A 19,592-nucleotide genomic window follows, 5' to 3' on the forward strand; every position below is an offset into this window, starting at 1 on the left:
AAGGAATTAATAATTGAGCATAATTCTTTAGAACTTGTTTTAAGGGATTAAACCAAGATACTGTGATGTTAATGTTTGAACGCAAATTATATTGTTCAGAATAATTACTGTAATGGTAGTCATGAAGTCAATTCCAACGAAGCTTTCTTCCAACTTTAATTTTCAAATTTTAATATTATGTTAAATTCTTACTTTCAGTTCACTGAATTAGATTATCATTTGTTGTCACATTGATCTTGATAAATAATTTTAATTGAACAACTTAACTCAAATTCCCTTGGGAGAACGATGCTGGACTTTATCACTGTATTACTTGTAATGATTTGGTATACTTGCCAAAAAGTTATCAATAGCTGCAAGACATATCATTAAGAAAAGCCATTTTATCTTCTTTATTACTATGAGCTTCTTTATTATTTTGTTTACTTCTATATGGGAAAACATCCTCATAAAATATCACATTTCTACTTATAAATATTTCTCTAGTGTTAACGTCAAGAATAATGCAACCCTTTATACCATTTTTATATCCTAGAAAAATACCTTTTCTAACTCTAGAGTCAAACTTACTTATGTTATTTTCCAAAGTAGAAGCAAAGCATAAACAACCAAAGACCTTTAAGTTTAGATAGGTAGGAGGGTTATCGTATAACACTTCAAAATGAGTTCTTCCATTAATAACAGGAGATGAAGCCTATTTATTAAGTATATGGCATGGGAAACAACATAGGACCAATAAGCATAGGGAATGTTTGATTGAAAAAGTAAGCTACGAGTTACATTCAATATATGTTGGTGTTTTCGCTCCACAACAAAATTTTGTTGTGGAATTTCAACACAATTAGTTTGATGTTCAATGCCATAAGAATCATACATATTTGAACAATTAAACTCAGGTCCATTATCAATTATAATGATCTTAATGATTTTTTCAAATTGAGTTTTAACTTTAACAATGAAACTTTGCAATAAATCCCTAGACTGACCTTTATTCTGCATAAGGAAAGCCCATGTATGTCTACTACAATCATCAACTATGGTGAGAAAATATTTATGCCCATCAATAGAGGGAATGGATATAGGTCCCCATATATCACAATGTATAATCTCAAAGCAATTAGTTGATACAGAAACACTTTTAGGAAAAGGCAATCTATGTTGTTTAGCATAATGGCATATATCACAAGCATCATTAGAAGCAGTTTAAACATAAGGAAAATTTTCGCATATCTTTTCAACAATTTTGTGTCTAGGATGGCCTAGCATATAATGCCACAAGTTTATGTTTACATGTTCATAGAAAAAAACAGTCTTCATAGTTAAATCTTGGTCAGAGACAGGGAAAGACTGCAAGTAGTAGAGGCCATTGTAGACATTAGCACATCCAATCATCTTCAATGTAGAGTTGTCCTATATTTGACACAACTTGAAGGAAAAAGTCAGTGTGCAATGTATGTCTCTGGTTAAACTTTGGACAGATATTAGGTTGAAAGAAAATTCAGGTATGTATAAAACATTAAAGATAATAAAATCCCTAGAAAATTGAACTGTTCCAGCATAATGGGCAGTGATGATGTCATTATTTTGCAGCCTAACAAATATAGGTTTAATTTTATGAAAAGTTGCAAAGTTGTTTTTGTCATGGGTCACATGATCAGTGGCACCTGTGTTTACAATCCAGGAAAACATACCTTACTTGTCCTCTATGGTGTTTCTTTGAATTTGACTGATGCTGTGAGAAGGATTGTCAGCCTTTTCTATCATTTGTAATATCTTTTGCATTTGTTCTGAAGTAAAAGTATTAGGAGCAGAATTAGTGCTGATCTGGGCAGACTTAGGATGTGATTCTACAGAGCTAGAATTGACAGAATTCCATTCATTTTGTCCTCCCTTTTTTTGGTTGTTGTTATCCCCTCTTTTGTACCAAGGGGGATATCCATGTTTGGAATAACATTTATCCGCTGTGTGGTTCATCTTATGGCAGTAGGAACATTGCTTCTCATTGTTTGAATTTCTTCCTCTTCCTCTTCCTTGATTGCGAGGCCCATTTGCACGTCCATTAGGTTTCCAAGTCTGATCATTTCTCCACTGATTTTGCTTGTCAGTAGTGTTGGCAAGGACCTTTATTTCAGTATTTTGGTTGTTGAATCTAGAATCATGTCTTTCTTGCCTTTCTTGTTGTATGATGAGGGAAAAGACACGGTTAATACTAGGGAGGGGTTCCATTAACAAAATTTGTGTTCTCACACTATTGTATGAGTCATTCAAACCTCTCAAGAAGCAAACAACATGCTCTATTTCTCTGTATTTGTGAAAAATCTTGGATAAATCACACCTGCAAGGAATTTTACATGTGCAACAAGGTATGGGTCTAAGAGACTCTAATTCTTCCCATAAGATCTTTAGATCAGTGAAAAATTGACTAACTGTTCTCTCTCCCTATTTGATGGAGCGTATTTCTTGAAGCAAATTAGAAATCTTGAAGTAGTCCCCTTTAGAAAACCTTTCTTTAAGTTCTTCCCATAACTCTTTTGCATCCTCCACATATATAACACATTCTCCAATCTGTTGTGAGAGAGTCTTGATGATCCAAGAAAGCACCATCATGTTGCATCTCTCCCAGGAATCAAAAAGAGGATCATCTCTTTTGGGTCTTTTGATCCCTCCATCAATGAATTTTAACTTATTCTTGGAGAGTAAAGCTCTTCTCATGTTTCTACTCCAAGAAGCATAATTGGTCTTATTAAGGACCTGAGAAATGAGAGTGAGACCAGGATTCTCTCTTGGGTGTAGATAGAATGGGCTAGAAGGATTGTTGGCCTCGTTTGTGTAATCTATGATTCAAGAACAGCTAAGAAAGCAGAAAAGAAGCCAAGAACAGAGCGCAACATAGGCAGAACAGGTACTAGACCTGCTCTGGTACCATATGAAAGTGGCATAAAAGACAGAACATGGAGAAAGAGACTCGCGTGTGGAAGCAACAAAGACTCTGGAGACGTCCAAGGCAGAGTTGCAATTTTTGGAGAAGTAGAACCAAGGTGCTGTGAAAGAAAGACAGTGCAACTTAGGGAAAAGGAAATAGAAGAGAAAGGTAAGAACTTTAAACACTGAATATTATTTTTGTACTGTACTAAAGAGAAAGGGGGGAGAAACCCTAAATATATAGAGTTCCTGAAACACAAAAGGAAGAAGGGGGATTTTTGGTAGAAAATCCCTAACGTGTAACAGAAAAACAAAACCTAACAATAAAATACTTCTATTAAGTAAGTAATCATAAAACAGGGAACTTTTAATAGATTTCTTAATATAAAATTTATAAATAACTTAATATAGAAAATCATATTACGTTAATTAAAATGATTAAGAGTGGTGGATATTTTTAAATTTAAATATTAAAATTGTAATGAAAAATATTTTATACGAGTGAATTGAAATAATTACAATGTTTGGTATTTCTTGTACTGAAAGAATTGAATGAAAATTTTTATTCCTTTTTTTACCATAATAGAAAAAGCTAAATCTCATTAGTCTTTGAATTATTAAGTCTTTAAATCCTTTCAATTAAAAATTAGTGAATTAAGCTTTGTACATGTACTATCCTGAGAATTGAAAACCCTCTGTTATAATTTGGATTAATAGTATTGGATGCCCTTGTCACATAAATGCTAATAATTCAGATTTTGTGGTTGAGAAGTCGTAGCTTTCTTATTTTCATCATCCATGACGTATAATTTTCTCTTTTTCCCAACCGATAATCTTCTCCTTTTTCCTTTCCACCCTAGTATATGTGATAATCATACAACAAATCTTATATGCTTGCAAGGAAATGAAACAAAACATGCATAGAATTTGAAAGTAGTTACGAAGACAAGGAATGAAGATTATGGACATGGTTCCTCTTTGATTAGAACCGTCCATAATATTAGGTTATTGAAAACAAGTATAAAATGTCAGCCTTCTAACCTAATGAAGGAACAAAAACAATATGAAATATAGAAGAGTAAACGAGAGAATAATTTGAGTTTCTTAATAAATAGAAGAACCATAGAATCTTCAAGAGGAGTAGTAGTAGAGTAACGAAAGATAGCAAAACTTTCTGGACTTGAGGTAAGGGAGCTAATCTTTGTCTAACTTATTGATTACCTTGAAAAATTTAGTCCTAAAGTAGTAGTACCATCTTTTTACTTGTGTTTTGTTGAATCTTGTATATCTGTGAGATACATAATGAAATGCTTACCGTGGTTATTGAATGAAATGGTCTCATACGACTCTGTAAAACTTGATCTCATGACTTTGTAGGAATGAGTAAATTGTTGTTGTGTTTTCGTGAGCAATGAGAAGAAAAGAAAGATAATGATCCCACTTTAGACTAAGTGATGACTTTTGGTCACTTTGAAAATTCTGGTTTATCCCATATTATATATCCACTGAAATGGAACTAAATTTTCGTTGTATGATTATTTCTTGGTATATTATTATTTAACCATTCTTGTTTGGAATTCTTTTACTACTCATGTTCTCTGCAAAAACCCGTGAGCGTCTTTTCTTTTCAAAGTTACAGAATTTTTTTTTTGTTTGCCTTTTATCCTTATACCAAATTCTTTTATTATTTATTTATACTCATCATATTTATTATTTTTGCTGTCACAAATTCAAATCATGCATACTATCTATTATTATTATTATTATTATTATTATTATTATTATTATTATTATTATATCTAAAGGCTGTAACATGTCCTAGTATTGAGTCTATCCAAAAATCAAATAATACATGTCTATGATGAAGAGACATAACGTGAAGTAGGTAAAACCACCTTTGAAAGTTTAAATTATAGCAATATTATTTAATTCATTTTGCTGCCCAATTAGAGTTAATTTTTGATATACCAACTTTTGTTTCGATATCAGAACCATTCATCTTTACAAATAGTATGGGCTCTTGGTTTATCTTTTTATTATATTTCATATTTTTTTTATACAGAAAAAGTTGCTAGACTTGCCTATTTTGATTAACCGGTAATTCTCATTTTGATATCTCAACATATTTTTATATAATATTGATATTTTACTAAAAGCCGAGAAGGCTATTATTTGATATCTTCTATAATTCATTTTATTGAATTTTTTTTAAACCAAGCTACTTGTATCTTTTGAATAATACTTCCATTGCTGTAGATTGATTATTTACCATTCGAACTATATAACATAAAACTTACTAATCAAAGAAATTGAATCAAAGAGAGATTGATAGTAAACTCATATAGTATGCTTAGAAAAATGCCAATTTTAATAATTTTACTGTAACTGTGATCCAAAAATTACAAGTATGGTGTTAAAACAAAATATTTTTGATTTTAGAATCCAACAAAACAAGGATCAACTCATTCGGAGTTCTGAAGAGAAAACGAATAAAACATTAAGTAAAGGTTAAAGTAGACAACACATCATTTTGAATGTATTTTTAGACTTAATTTCAATTTACATATGTTGAGATCTTTGAGTTTAATAGAAAAACCCTTATTAATTCTCTAGTCTTCTCGTGTATCACTAGGGTGATTATGTTTTATTTCGATATTTAAAAAGGATGATTTTATTTTTTCCTATGTAAGGCGATAGGTGGATTCGAGTCCAGCTACTTTTCCTCTTTCAAGAGGGTACATATGTCTCACCAAGGGTTTCTAACTTGTGCTGAGTATTGTACTTGATGAATGGATGTTACTCACCAATGTTTTTGAAGAACCAGGGAGATATGCCCAAAGCGGTGTGCGGAGGACGACTCTTATCCGCAGTCCATATGAGAGATTGGTTTTGGTATATGTTTATCGGATATGTGCGAAGAATAAAAACCGAGATAGATCCAATAGTTATATGTGAAATGAGAAGTGAGTCGTGTTCGAAGTTACACATGGAAGTAGTATGATCATATTAATAACCTAATAATATTATTAAATGTTCAAAGTGTGTAAGTAAGTTTATCTATAACTTATGTTTTTCTGTATTCGGTTAGCTCACCCTACTTGTGTGTCTACGATGATCTATAACTCGTGTTATTATACAGGAGTAGATGATGTTTCAGGTAAAACTGAAGACATTTAGTGCGAGGATGCGTTGGAAAATACTCTTTGGGACTTTTAAATATGTATTTTAAATTATGAAACATTATGGTTTGTAATTTTGAAGTGCTTTTAATATTTGGGTTGTAATCCAATAATTATTCTGGAAAAGTTTGACGTTCTTATTGTGTAACAATAATAAATGTTGTGGTTTTAAATGTAAAAGTGCATTGTGTAAAAAAAATGTGACACTCCGAGAAGGGGTGTTACAATTGCCTAGTGGATTTAGGGTTTCTGTGGAAGAAGGTGATGATGTGGTAGAGTGTGGTGATGTGTCAAGGCTAATGAGGTGATAACATGTGGCACAATCTGGTTGGTTATCTGTGTTAAGCAATCTGACTTAGGAGTGTAGGAGGGGTGAAAATAGTGAATAGAGGTGTAGAAGCAAAAGACTTAATTTTGGGCTATTGTTGGACCTGTTTCAAAAATATGAGTGTATTTATTAAACACCATGAGTGTTTTTAGTTGTTTGTGATTTCCTTTTCAGAATTTTGATTTTGGGGGCCTTATTTTTGCAACTTTGCACCAATAAAACTTTAATTTCAGTTATACAAATAAACATAAGTATATTCAAGAATAATTTATGCAACTAAAAATCATTTTTTAAGCTTCTTTAATTCTCATGCCTAATAAAGCTAATCGTCACAACTCTTATTCAATTCAACCATTTAAGCACAAATGTTCCACTAAAAATTTGAAATTAAACCTAAAATGTGGGCATAAATATGCACTCATCAGATCGATAGAGAAAAGTGTGTAATGAACTCAAATTTTGAATCCATTGACTTATATAAGTTTAGTTTGCATAACTCACAATTTGTGTTGACCTAAGATAGGACGGGGCGTGTAACATCCTTTATTTTCATATTAGTTATTAATCATATTTAAATTCCATATTTGAATATTTAATATAAAATAAAATTACTTTTTAATAATAAAAGTGTACTTTTATTTTATTTTAAATGTTTAATGCCTATTTTGGTCCTCAAATTTATTAGTTTTATTCAAAGTGATCCTCTTATTTTTGAGTTGTTCAAAGTGTCATCTTTTGTAAAACTGGTTCAATTTGATCCTTTTTGCTGACCACGTTTAAAACGCTAATGGCAGAAATACACAACAAGATTAGCCCAACTGACATGGCAATGTTAAAAGTCCTTGACCTTAATTAAACCCTCTCCATTATAATTAAATTTACTTTACCTTAATTAAACCCCAATTCACTTTCATGAAAACCTAATTAGAAACTTCTAACCCACTCTCTTTTCTAGTTCTTGGACACACCCACCTTAGGGTGTCGCAGCAGGTTTCGTAGGGTTTTCTTCTTCACCTTTGTCTTGGTTAGGGGTCGTCTTCTCTTTTTCTGGTTAGGGATCGTGATTGGTTGGGTTGAATTTGGGTTCTAGTGTTTGGGGTTTCTTTTCTACAAGTTTTGATCTCGCGATTTAGGGCAAGGGCTTTAATTTAGGTTATGTTATTTGGAGTTTCTGTTCTTCATTCTTCTCTAAAAGTTTTGATCTCACAATTTGGGGCTAGGGTTTTGATTTGGGTTATGTTATTTAGGGTTTTTGTTCTTGATTCTTCTCTACAAGTTTTTATCTCAGGATTTGGGGCTAGGGTTTTGATTTGAGTTCTTTTATTTGGGGTTTCTACTGTTGAGTATTCTCTACAGGTTTTGATTTCACAATTTGAGACTAGGGTTTTGATATGGGTTATGTTATTTGGGGTTTCTGTTCTTGATTCTTCCCTACAAATTTTGATCTTGCGATTTGGGACAGTTGTTTTGGTTTGGAATTCTAAAATTTTTTGTTTATAGGGTGATGGTTGGGATTGTAGTTTTCCGGTGATGGTTTGGTTTGGGTTTTCCGATGGTGGTTTAGTTTGGGGTTTCTAGTGGTGGTTTATGCAACACCCAAATATTTTAAAGGGTATTGCAAGTGCTAAAACAAAAGAGTAATAATACTATGACACACTTTTATATTCATTTGACACAGAATACAAGGATAAAATGGTCTAAAAAGTGGAAAGTTTTGTAGTTTTTCAAGAAAAAAGAGAGGAAAAAGTAATTAAGGGTAATGTCAAATGAATGTAAAAAATTTAGGTGTGTCAAAGAATCACTTTTCAAAACAAAATTTGAATTTAATATTTGATCTCCATAATCAAAACTTTATTTTGATTTAACAAAAGTGTGGTTTCAAACTTACAAACTTTAAAGAACATAGTCTTCACCACTTAACATAAGTTCAAAGTTAAACTTACAAATCTTTCACAACATAATTTACTAATACAATTTATTTTTAACAAAAAGCCCTTGAAAGATTTTTCCAGCATGTCTCTCATCACCTCTAAGCCTTTTCAACTGCATCTACAACATTATCTACTCACGTATAATACGAGTTATACAATCATAGCACAAACAAATAAGAGTAAGTTAATTGTAACATACAATCATTAAACTTACTCATAAAATATATAATTCAATAATGTATTACTACAATTCATACACACCATTATCCCGAGACCATTAATTCACTTAATATACCATCTCTTAACTTCTTTCAAAATCATCCATATCGTTTCCATAATCCTTACCAGTATACTATGCTTACTCCCGAAGCCTTATGGTCAGACCACTCTCTGCCTACTTCCTTAAGTCTTACAAAGTTTACTATGTTTCACTTTCTGAAATCTTATGGTCAGACTGCTCTATGCATGCTTCTATAAAACTTACGAGTACTCTGCTTATGTCAAAGCCTTATGGTCAGACTGCTCTCTGTATGCTTTCATAAGCTTCTTGAGTCACTCTATTCCACTACTCCCATGTGTGTGTGTTGAAATCCATAAATTTATGTAGAATTTTTTATATTTTGGTTTGATATGTACAAATTATTTAAATTAAGTTGATGATAATAAAGTTCTATGTATTATGATTCAACACCAATTGATTACCCTTACATTTTGTGGTTGTAGTTTTCCCTTGTGATGATCATATATGTATGTTTATATATGCAAGAGTAGATATTTCACGAGTAATAGTGCAAATTGACAACATTTATGTGCTCATGTACTCGACAATGTCTCCTCATTAATAATACATGTTTTTTATTTGAAAAAAATATTTTAAATTTTGGAGGACTGTGAATATGCAGTAAATTTGATAAAAATACTAATCAATGTATCAAAAAATTGGTTTAATGTGTATTATTAGTCTTGTCTAATTAGTACATTGACATACTCGTCTAATACATGTTGTTAGACTTATCTAATTAGTATATGGGCACACTCGTTTGATGTATATTGTTAGACTTGTCTACATATTAAATGAACATACTCATCTAATGTGCATTATAAAACTTGTTTAATCAAATAATGGATATAATCAACTAATGTGTATTAATAGACTCATCTAATAGTCTATGAAAAAACTAGTCTGATATATAATGTTAAATTCGTTTAGTGTATATCGTTAGACTTATGTAATCAGTGTTTGAAAAAAATTGGTCTAGTGTGTATTATTAGACTTGTTTAATTAGTACATTGTCATACTCGTCTAATATTGTTCCAACCAACATGGCGATGGGATAGCGAATCGTTAAAAAGATAATAAAACGAGTTTGAAAACAAAGGTTTGGAGTTGCCACCATAGTTTATTCTAAAAAATTACGAAGAAACCATAAAATATGACATGGTATACGAAAACCAGATTTTGGATCCGAGAGTCGGTTATGCATGGAGAAAGTGTTAACACCCTACTACACCTGCCCAAAGGTATTATCTGTCATAAAATATACGAAGTTTATTTGGTTTTGAAAATGTTTAATTTTCCTTAAAAATAACCATCTTAAGAAATAATTGTTTTTTTTTTCTTTTGGTCTGACAAAAATTAACATTGCTCCTACTTATTCTCATTCAAAATGAAAAATCAAGAATACATAGTTTTTTTAGGGAAAAATTGTATGGAAAATTATTTTGAAAGTGTCCATCAATGATTATGGATTACTTTTACAAACATTGAAAAATAATTTTTTATAATTTTATAACTTTTATCATTTTTATATTTATTTTTTTGAAGAAGAAATATGAGTTTGAAAAGGTGTGATGCACAAATGTAAGAAAGTATAAGGGAAAATGTGAGCAAAATGTTGTAAAAAAGTAAAAGAAAAATTCAAAACCTTAGAAAGTGAGCAAAACATGTGGAAAAAATGGAATATAGAAAAGTATGTGTACCTTAGTGGAAAATGTGAAGACAATGATGATGGAGGAAGACCTTGCTCAAACCAATTTGTTTATGAGAATACGTAGCAGATAAAAAGGATGATGTTAGGATAGTGATAAAGTATGAATGGTGATTAGTTTTGAGTGTAAAGCAAGAGATGAAGGATGATGTTAGGATACATGTGGCACCTATTTCATAACTGATGACGACTGAGAGAGTGTACACATCTTGCTCCCATTCATTAGATGCATCAATGTCAAGGGCCAAGTCTACCTCAATAAATCTACGGTTGCATTTGTTGTAGACCGTGCGTTATTATTTGCTTGATCTTCAACTTGATCCCCAACATGATTTAATGACCGCTTAGTTGATCCCAAAATTGAAGAAGATCCAAAGGTTGATCCAAAGGACTCGTCATTCGCATACCCCCAACCGCTTCCCCTTGTGGACTCCTTATACGATGACAAATCAATGGTTAACATTATTACCTGAGTGAAAAGAAGAAGGTTGAATGCTCGGTTCGCAAAAGGATGAAAATAATAGTGGTGAAAATGACATGAAGGTCCAACACTATTTATAAGCATGGGCCCCAAGCAAGTCAACCACAATAGTTAGATCTGACATGATTTAATGGTTCACAACACACGACGTTTCGTTTCTTGGAGCATGGGAAATTCAAAGTCGTCACATGTTACGAATCAACGGTTATAACCTTTCTCCTAACAAAACAAATCGACATGAGCGGTTTAGCCCCAAACAACGAACGGTCATGAACAACCAAAAACCACCTATCATACCGCCAAAACGATATCCCATCACACACCTCTTTGTCCATTAGGATAGACTAGGGCTTAGGGGGCTTGTGTACTATATGATCGCACAGTTAGATTTATATGAGAAACCGATCATTTGTCATTATGTGTCGAACGATCCAACTTCCACAAGATCACTACTAAGACTAATTAGCTTAGAGCAAAGCATAATTACCAACAATTGGGTCGTAATTAGGCCCAATCCAAAGCTCGTTCCGAAAACTGTAAATACAAGTTTAAGATAAAGAGATAGGTGATTACATTTAATACATATTAATTACTATAATTGTCGTACGTTTATTGATTTTGACATCAAAATACCTTTTAAAAGTAATATACTAATTTGATCAAATGAAAACTCAACATGAACAATGATGAAAACGAAAATTTAGACATTAAAATATACATAATTCAACAAAGATATAATCTCAGCTGCATAGTAAAACAATTATTATATAATAAAATGTTACCTAAGTATCTTGAAAATAATAAAATTGAATGATAATACATTTAGTTATATTAAATTCAATTTTTACCATAACTTTTTACTCACTCGTGTCTTTCATTTTTATATTCAGATTTATTACATATCGCCTTAAACTTATATTAACTATAAGATAGTATACTTTAACCAAATTTAATAAAAACAAATATTATATATACGTTTATATTTTACTTTATTTGTTTCATCTAGATGTATACGTTTTTGTCCATTTTCTTAGGTTGTTATCTTTAAAACAAATTATTTATTTCAACGAGTTTCTCCGTAACCACTTTAACGACTTTTAGGAAAGAAATATAAGAAAACAAAACTTACTTCTTCATAGACTAAAATTAACTTCTGCACAAATTAAAAAATAAAAAAGCTAGAGAAATTATGTGAAAAAATTTCTACAAATGAACCTATACAATAAACCAATTTTAAGTTAAATGAAATTAATTTAATTTATTTTTAATTTTTTCTTTTTGTTAAAAATGAGTCCATTTAAATACCATTTTATAGCAACTTTTGTCTAACATTTGTTTATGTAAAAAAATTATTTTATAAACAACGACGACGATAATAATAATAATAATAATAATAATAATAATAATATAATTAATAAATAAATTTCATTTATAATTATTTATTTGTTGAATTTTCTTTTGACGATTTTCCGTTTTTGACTTGATTTTCTGGGTTTAAGTACGGTGAGAACATTGTTTTCCATGCAAACAAACGACGCCGTTTTCCTTTCCTCTCTGATAGGTGAATTCTTACCCTTTCAGTTCGTTCAACCAAAGCAGCTTAAATTCGCATTGGCGCTTGCTCATTTTCACTCACTCTGGTGATCTATACTTCCTCTTGCGCACTGTTTTGATTTTTCTCTCCCAAGGTTACTCTAATTGCTTCCCCTCTATTGTATATTCTTTCAGTTAATACTAGTTACTGTTCTTTTTCCTCTGTTTCTCTGCCTTTCTTCGAACAGCGAAGTTTGCACGGATACCCAAATTGCTTTCCCTTTTTCTGTTTGATTTTTCTAAACCCCAATTGCTTAAAGTTTTATTTTTTATATTGAATACATTTTTTATGTTGGAGTTTATTCTTGGGTGTAAAGATCTCAGAAATGGGAACTTCTCTTGAACTTGAAAGAATTTTTGCTAATGTCGTTTTTCTGGTGTTTTATGCTTGAACTTTGAAAGAATTAATTTCTGTTTATGTTCTTGCTTTTATTTTTTATATAATTCTGATTCTTGCTTAAGTGCAGACTTCTCACTATATTTTTCTTGTGATTTTCAGGATAAGCATCAACGGTTGTTATTCTTTTTTCGCGGCTGATCAAACTCATTTTTCTAGTTCCTGGCTTCTTGAAGTTTGAACTATGGCGCTTCACGGAACCACCTTATTCTTCAATGTAAATTGCATATTTTCTTTTAATCCAAAAGCTAACATATTTATCATTTTACTGAATTGAGAAGACGTCTGATTTGGTTCTTGGCAAATTTTTATAAGAGCATTTGTGTGTTGATCAATGCTATATTAGGTAGATTTCCGATATTGAATCTTGATTTAGTTTACTTGACACAGAATTTCTGAAAATAAAATTAGGCTTTCTCATTGACCGCATGCTTTCTTGGATTGATTTCTGACTCTGTTAGAAGCTGATATATTATGTTTGTATGTGGTTATATTTTCCGCTGCATTGTTGTAAATAAGATATACCGTGAATTTAGCTGACAGAGATCAATTTTATGGATTGGTTATGGGTGAGGATGAAGTTATACCTTTCCTCTAAACAATTCTGTATTTCTTTAGTAAATTGCAACACAGTTCATTGATTTTATCTTTTGAATGAAGGGACTTTCTTCTGCTATCAAGGAGTTTAATGTCTTGCCACATTCATTCATCAATAGCTTTCAGAAGGTGCATCATGTTTCTTTGCCTTCTTGCACTCCAAACAACTTAGCTCTAAGCAGAAGTTTCGGAAGAGGAGAGCAAATATGTCTTTTACATGGTCAATCTCTCAAGTTGCAAATGGGAAGATTCAGTAAGTAACTTTACTTAAAACCTTATAGTTCACATTGGGACATGCCCTTTGGGTAATATGATGAGTATAAGGCCAGAGTTTTTCTCTCCTTTAGACTTTGCTTTATTCCAATTCCTTTTGCATCCATGCCCCAATTTTTCAGTACATATTTTGCCAAATTTAGCCTTTTCCTTGTCTAAAAATGTCTTTGGATTCTATCAGTGGGAACACTGAGAGTAAAAAGTGAAGACTCAGAGAGCACATTGAATGGCGAGAACATTGCATTGGATGAAGAGACATTGGAGGAGGAGCTAGAGAAGGCCATAGCTGAAGAGAATTATGCTAGAGCAGCACAAATAAGGGATACTCTGAAAAACCTCCAGAAAGATAGCAAGACAGGATTATTTGAAGCGAACAGCCGGTTTTATGACTCATTCAGGACTGGTGACCTAGCAGCCATGCAAGGAATGTGGGCGCAAAAGGATGAGGTATGCTGTGTCCATCCTGGTTTGAAGGGGATAACTGGTTATGATGATATCATTGAGAGCTGGAATTTTATATGGGCTAACTACGACTTTCCACTAGAAATTAAGCTAGAAGACATTAAGGTTCACGTTAAAGGGGATATGGGATTTGTTACTTGCATGGAATTTGTGAAGACAAAAGGAGGCAGATGGGGAGGACAATTTGTAACAAATGCGTTTGAGAAGATTGATGGAGAGTGGTATATTTGTATCCATCATGCTTCCCCAGTAGACCTATGAACACATCAAAGTTTGTAATATAGATAGGAAGTTCACCCTTAGTTGCTCTTCTCCCATTTTTCTCTCTTTCTATGTTTGTATTCAAAGATTCTGCAAGTGTAACATTGCAACATACAAATAATCTGTAGAAGTTGGATGAGGATTGAAAAATAAAATCAATTTCTTTTTGTAGAATTTTTTTTCTCTTTTAATTCCTTTGAAATCTAACTTTTAAATTTATGCAGAAGTTAATTTAGTGCCTGAAAATAACAGGTTGCTGATGGGATGCTGTTGGTGAGATATGTGTCAAAAGAACTAATGTGAAAATTTTAATTGTTGAGACGTTGTTGACGACTTAAACAAAATCTATTGGCTTATTTTGGGGTTAGAGGAATAAAAGGAAAGATGACTGCTAAAAAAGTCAAATAACACTATCAAATATACAGGACTAGATCAAGTACTTTTTATGACAAGATAACAAAGTCTTCTTCCAAGTAAAATAAAAATAAAAACACTAATTGAGATAATCACATAAAAGTAGCAAGAAAATCACATGAAATTTTTGTCCTTCATCTTCCCATTATGGCTAATTCTTAATATAAAATATTATCAGCTAATTAAGGCTTGCAAGATCCTCTGTTTTTTCGGCTCATCTTTTTCATTTTTACTTTGTTAAGCCTCTCTTTTTCATTTTATATGTTCCATATTGGGCCTCTCTCGGTGCTTCATTTTCATTTCAAGTGGGCTATTTCTTTTAGCACTCTTATAGTTTATTCTTCCTCATTCACAGGTGCAGTAAAAGTCTTTATATTTCTTATTGTGTAATATAGAAACACATATTAAATTTTACAATTTGAAAGTAAAAAATATATTTTAGATTATACAGTCTATAAATATATTCAGAATTATATAATCCAAAATGAATTTTTAAATTTAAATATATATTATGAATTCTGTAATCTAAAAATGTATTTTAGATTATACATTTTAAAATATATTTTGAGATCTTATAATTTAGAAATACATTTTGTATAATTTATGATATTTTTTCATATTACACAATCTGAAGATGTATTCTAATGTATATAATTTAAAATAGAATTTTGGAATTGGATTATGTAACATGAAGATGCATTTGCAATTCTACAGTTTATAATATGTTTTCATAGTAGGTAATTTATAATATATTTTAGAATTTGGAAATGTTTTTCCTATTATCTAATCCATGAATTAAACATATTTTTAGATTTGGAAATGTATTATGAATTAGGTAATACCATTTTTACACAATTTAGTCTTTTCCAACATCCTTGTAGAAGTACTTGAAGAAACATAGTTGGAGGAAGAAAGAATTTTCCAAGTGTTCTAAGGACCAATGTAAAAAATTTGGACCCCAATGTAAAAACGACTGAAATAAAATATATATACAAAAGATTATTGTTGAATCAGGATACTAGGATAATTTTTTTATTAATTAATAGTAGGATTAAATTTTGAAGAAATTGGTAAGGTATTATTATGGTTGGTATTGATTGGGAAGAAAGCCATGAAATGTCTTTGAACATAAGCAGGAAGTAAAGTGCATGACATAATAATTGTTTGCTAAAACTAAAAACAGCAAGCAAAGGTAGCTTCCTCCACTTGACGACAAGCACTAAGTCCAAAACAAATGACAGAAATTTTGACCTTTTGGTTTTTGGCTTTCTATGGAGATAGATAGTACTGCTAAATTACTAATCAAAGTGGTCCTCAGCCTACCTTCGTTCAAGTTCAATGTTTCTTCAATTTCTTCAGTTTCAGAGACCCTTCTTTTTCAAGTGCTCTCTGCATCTTTCGGCACACTGGTTTTCGAGACAAAGGAAGATAGAAAATTTAGTGTGAAATCAAGGAAAACTTTCTTTACTCATAACCAAAAGGGTCTTAATGTCTATTTTATCAAATGTGGACAGAAAAAGTTTTCGAAAATCAAAGGAACATGACTAAAGCCACAACCTTTGATAATGAAATTTAACGTTTTAAAAAAAAAACTTCAAAGAACATTGATGATGAGAAATGGGTCGATAAATGTAATGTTTATCAATCATTTATTGCAGAAGGTTGACGAGTGGTATTCCGTGGTCATACTGAACAGAAGTAGAAGAATTACAGAATCTTTCTAAATAGAAAATCCACTAACTTTATTAGTCCAACTCACTCTTTATATGGTTGTAACAAAGAGCAAGGTCCCTAGCCAGTTAACCAACATTTGCTTTAATGGTAAAAAGTGAAAACCCAAGCAAATTCTCTCATTTGTGTTTTTGGCTGATTGGAAACTTTAACATTCCTCATGCAGTTAGGGACAACAATGCTCGAGCACAAATGAAGAAGAAACCAACCCCTTCACAGTCACATGCATTTTTTCTTTCCCCCTTTATCTTGGAACAGAAGCTGTCTAAGTCTGACTTGAATGGAATAGAATAATGGTTACTTTCATGATCACACACTATGTATATAAAATGGCTAGAAAGTAAATCTCTTTTCTTTTTTTCTTTGTTTTTTTTTTTTCAGTGATGACATACATGTTACGGAGATGATATCCCAATGCGATGCGACAAAGTGAGTGAGGAGGGTCCAGCTAAAAATTTTACCTGAGGGGAAGGAACAAAGTTTGGACCACCATGGTGATTGAGTAGTCAGAATCATGAGGCAGAAGATGGGAATTGCTAAGAAGGACACCAAAATTATGGATATCTTTTGAGATTTTGTGTCACCGATGTGAAAGGAACCAGAGAAAAACCCCCACCAAGAGAGATGGATGGAGTTGTCACACAATACATGAGGTGGGTTTTGGTTCTTAGAGAAAGCTAAGGAAAGAAAAGAAAGAAAATTAAGGTGAAGATATTTCCAAGCTTTTTCTTGTCCCCCCTTTTATTACTATTTTATTTTTTATTTTATTTTTCTTAATATATGTGTTTTTTGAGATCATGCATTAATTAAACCTCTCTTGGGTCTACAAAAAGAGCTCTTGTTGGTGGGGTTTTGGTTAATTCGTGGAACTTGTTATTTGTCCCTTCATTTTTCAACGGCTTTATGCACCATAAGTCCTCTGGGCATGAGAGCAATTTCCAATGTGGAATATGATGGTTGAGCTCGTCTCTTCCTCCAACTTCAGTGACAATGATCTTGCAATTCTCATCCTTTGATTCTGCAGCCATGTTGTGTACGAATTGGCACAAGGCTCTGACCAGCTTCCCTGAGAATGGCCCTTCATGGTGCACCCCATACATGAAATAGAACCCAAATGGGTTGAAGAAATCAGGTATGATTGGAAGTTTCAAACATGGGAAGATTTTATCAATCAACCACCAACTCTTGGTGCACAACAAGCAAGAAAATGGTGCTTTCCCTAGTCTCAGTTTGAATATCTCTCCACTGTTCCATACACTCAGCATTGCCCAACTGTTAGGGACTTGTCCATCTGACCCAAAATCCCCCCAACCAATATCTCCCTTCAAATAGGCTACCCATGTCCCCAAACTTAGCTTGTTCCTTAGTATGTTGCCTATGTCATTGGGAAAAAACTCTGTGGACCCCATGAATCTTCTGTACAGGTATTCAGCTTGGTCAACCTTCAACCTTGCTATCTCAATGTTGGCTGATATTTGAAAGCAATGATGGTTCACTGGGTTCACAAGAATAGCTGGAGTCCTAAACTTGGTGTAGCCAAACTTGTCCATAAAGAGACTGACCGAGGCTTGGTTGTCTTTCTCTGTTGCCATATATGCATAGTCCACATCCTTGGAACTGAACCATTCTTCTAGCCTTCTCACAAGGCTCGACCCAATCCCTTTTCTTCTGTGATGGGGTGATACCCTTAGGCCAAGGACATACCCCACCTTTGCCAAATCCTTCGGAGGATGACCATGAACCGTCACCAGCTTTATAGACCCTTGAATCACACCAACCAGTTCATTCTCCAACTCTGCCACCTACCACCAAATTGAACAGTCAGCGGTGGACATGACATGATGATCAAAGAAGAAGAATGAGAAGAACAAGAACATGAGAAAGACATAGAAGATTAAATTGTGGCAATTGTGGCACGTACATATAATGATACATATAATAAGAAGAAGAAAAAGAAAGTGTTGAAGGCGTGAATGAAGTTAGTGCCTTGTAGTGGCTGGCATAGTATTGTATATAACTTACCAGCATCATGTACATTGGACTGTTCCGAATCCTACAAATGGGGTCACCCATAGTGTCTGTGAAGAGGAACACGCTTTCTGATGGCCCTACCTCGCATCTTCTCTCAAGATCTTCCACTTGAGCCCTATCATATTGCCCCTCGTAGCTTCTGATTCTGAACTTGTTGAATTCCATACCCAAAACAAAGAGATTTCAAGGATGATCAACTTAGAACGAAGGTGTTTGATGTGTGATGATTCAGCGAAACAAAAGTAAAACGAAACCCAAAGCTCAACAAGGTACACAAGATACAAATAGCAAGACAGTGCAACCAACCAGAAGTAATACAAGTACTACAACAAGAATGGTTTGGCATAGACTTCATTATGATAATGATTTATATGCAGGAGCTAGAAAGAAAAACAAAATACAATAAAATACAAAAGAAAAAAAAAAAGGTGGTGGAAAGAGAGAGAAAGAAAAAGGAAGAGTGAAAATAGAAAGAGAGAGATTGAAACTATAGGGAGAATGTTCTTTATCAGATTCATCCATAACCTAGGCTTCAATAATAATAGTAGACAAAAGTTAGATTAATAATGGAATGTGTTTTTTGTCTCTAGCATTTTCTGTCCACTCCTCCTATTTTTATATAGGTTAAGCTATTCTTATTCTTATATGTAAAATTAAAATCTCTCACATCACCTAATTTTCATCATTCATCTTTCTTTTACCCTTCATTTTGTTCTTTGTTTTTAGTCATTTCCACACTATCTCTTAGATTAAAACCTCGACTCCAAGTTTACTTTCTCCTTTTTCATTCTTAATTATGATTCCAAATTCATATGACTACAAGATGCGACTTGTAAAATGAGATTTGCACCTATTTATATATTATAAATTGATTTTATCTCTAGTCAATGTAAGACTTTCCATAAATAACATTTTAAGAATGAAATTGATGAATATTTTTTCTTTTAAATGAAGCTGGCTTTTCAATAACAACCCATTAGAGTTTTCACTTTGTAAACAAATTG

At 32.4% G+C, this 19,592-nt stretch overlaps 3 protein-coding genes across 5 annotated transcripts; 1 reads left to right on the forward strand and 2 right to left on the reverse strand.

Moving 5' to 3' along the window:
• Window positions 1–1,692: 1,692 nt before the first annotated feature.
• On the reverse strand, window positions 1,693–2,712 carry LOC111240719. The gene is made up of 2 exons (XM_022776271.1): window positions 2,504–2,712; window positions 1,693–2,335 (listed from the first exon to the last, which is right to left on the reverse strand). The coding sequence occupies exons 1-2, from the start codon at window positions 2,710–2,712 to the stop codon at window positions 1,693–1,695; spliced, it is 852 nt and encodes a 283-aa protein (XP_022631992.1).
• Window positions 2,713–12,340: 9,628 nt separating this feature from the next.
• Window positions 12,341–14,586, forward strand: LOC106778656. 3 transcript variants are annotated; one of them, XM_022776275.1, is made up of 4 exons: window positions 12,341–12,517; window positions 12,922–13,036; window positions 13,501–13,669; window positions 13,871–14,586. In XM_022776275.1, exons 2-4 carry the CDS (start codon window positions 13,004–13,006, stop codon window positions 14,410–14,412), a joined length of 744 nt encoding a protein of 247 aa, XP_022631996.1. In that variant the 5' UTR covers window positions 12,341–12,517; window positions 12,922–13,003; the 3' UTR covers window positions 14,413–14,586. The 3 variants fall into 3 exon arrangements, with proteins under 3 accessions (XP_022631996.1, XP_014522123.1, XP_014522124.1); XM_014666637.2 differs by having other exon boundaries at window positions 12,342–12,517; window positions 13,480–13,669; XM_014666638.2 differs by having other exon boundaries at window positions 12,344–12,469; window positions 13,480–13,669.
• A 2,337-nt stretch (window positions 14,587–16,923) lies between these two features.
• Window positions 16,924–19,314, reverse strand: LOC106778652 (probable N-acetyltransferase HLS1-like). The gene is made up of 2 exons (XM_014666634.2): window positions 18,580–19,314; window positions 16,924–18,359 (listed from the first exon to the last, which is right to left on the reverse strand). The coding sequence occupies exons 1-2, from the start codon at window positions 18,751–18,753 to the stop codon at window positions 17,364–17,366; spliced, it is 1,170 nt and encodes a 389-aa protein (XP_014522120.1). The 5' UTR covers window positions 18,754–19,314; the 3' UTR covers window positions 16,924–17,363.
• Window positions 19,315–19,592: the final 278 nt, after the last annotated feature.

This window comes from Vigna radiata, unplaced genomic scaffold (assembly GCF_000741045.1).
Source record: "Vigna radiata var. radiata cultivar VC1973A unplaced genomic scaffold, Vradiata_ver6 scaffold_509, whole genome shotgun sequence".
Taxonomy (NCBI): domain Eukaryota; kingdom Viridiplantae; phylum Streptophyta; class Magnoliopsida; order Fabales; family Fabaceae; genus Vigna; species Vigna radiata.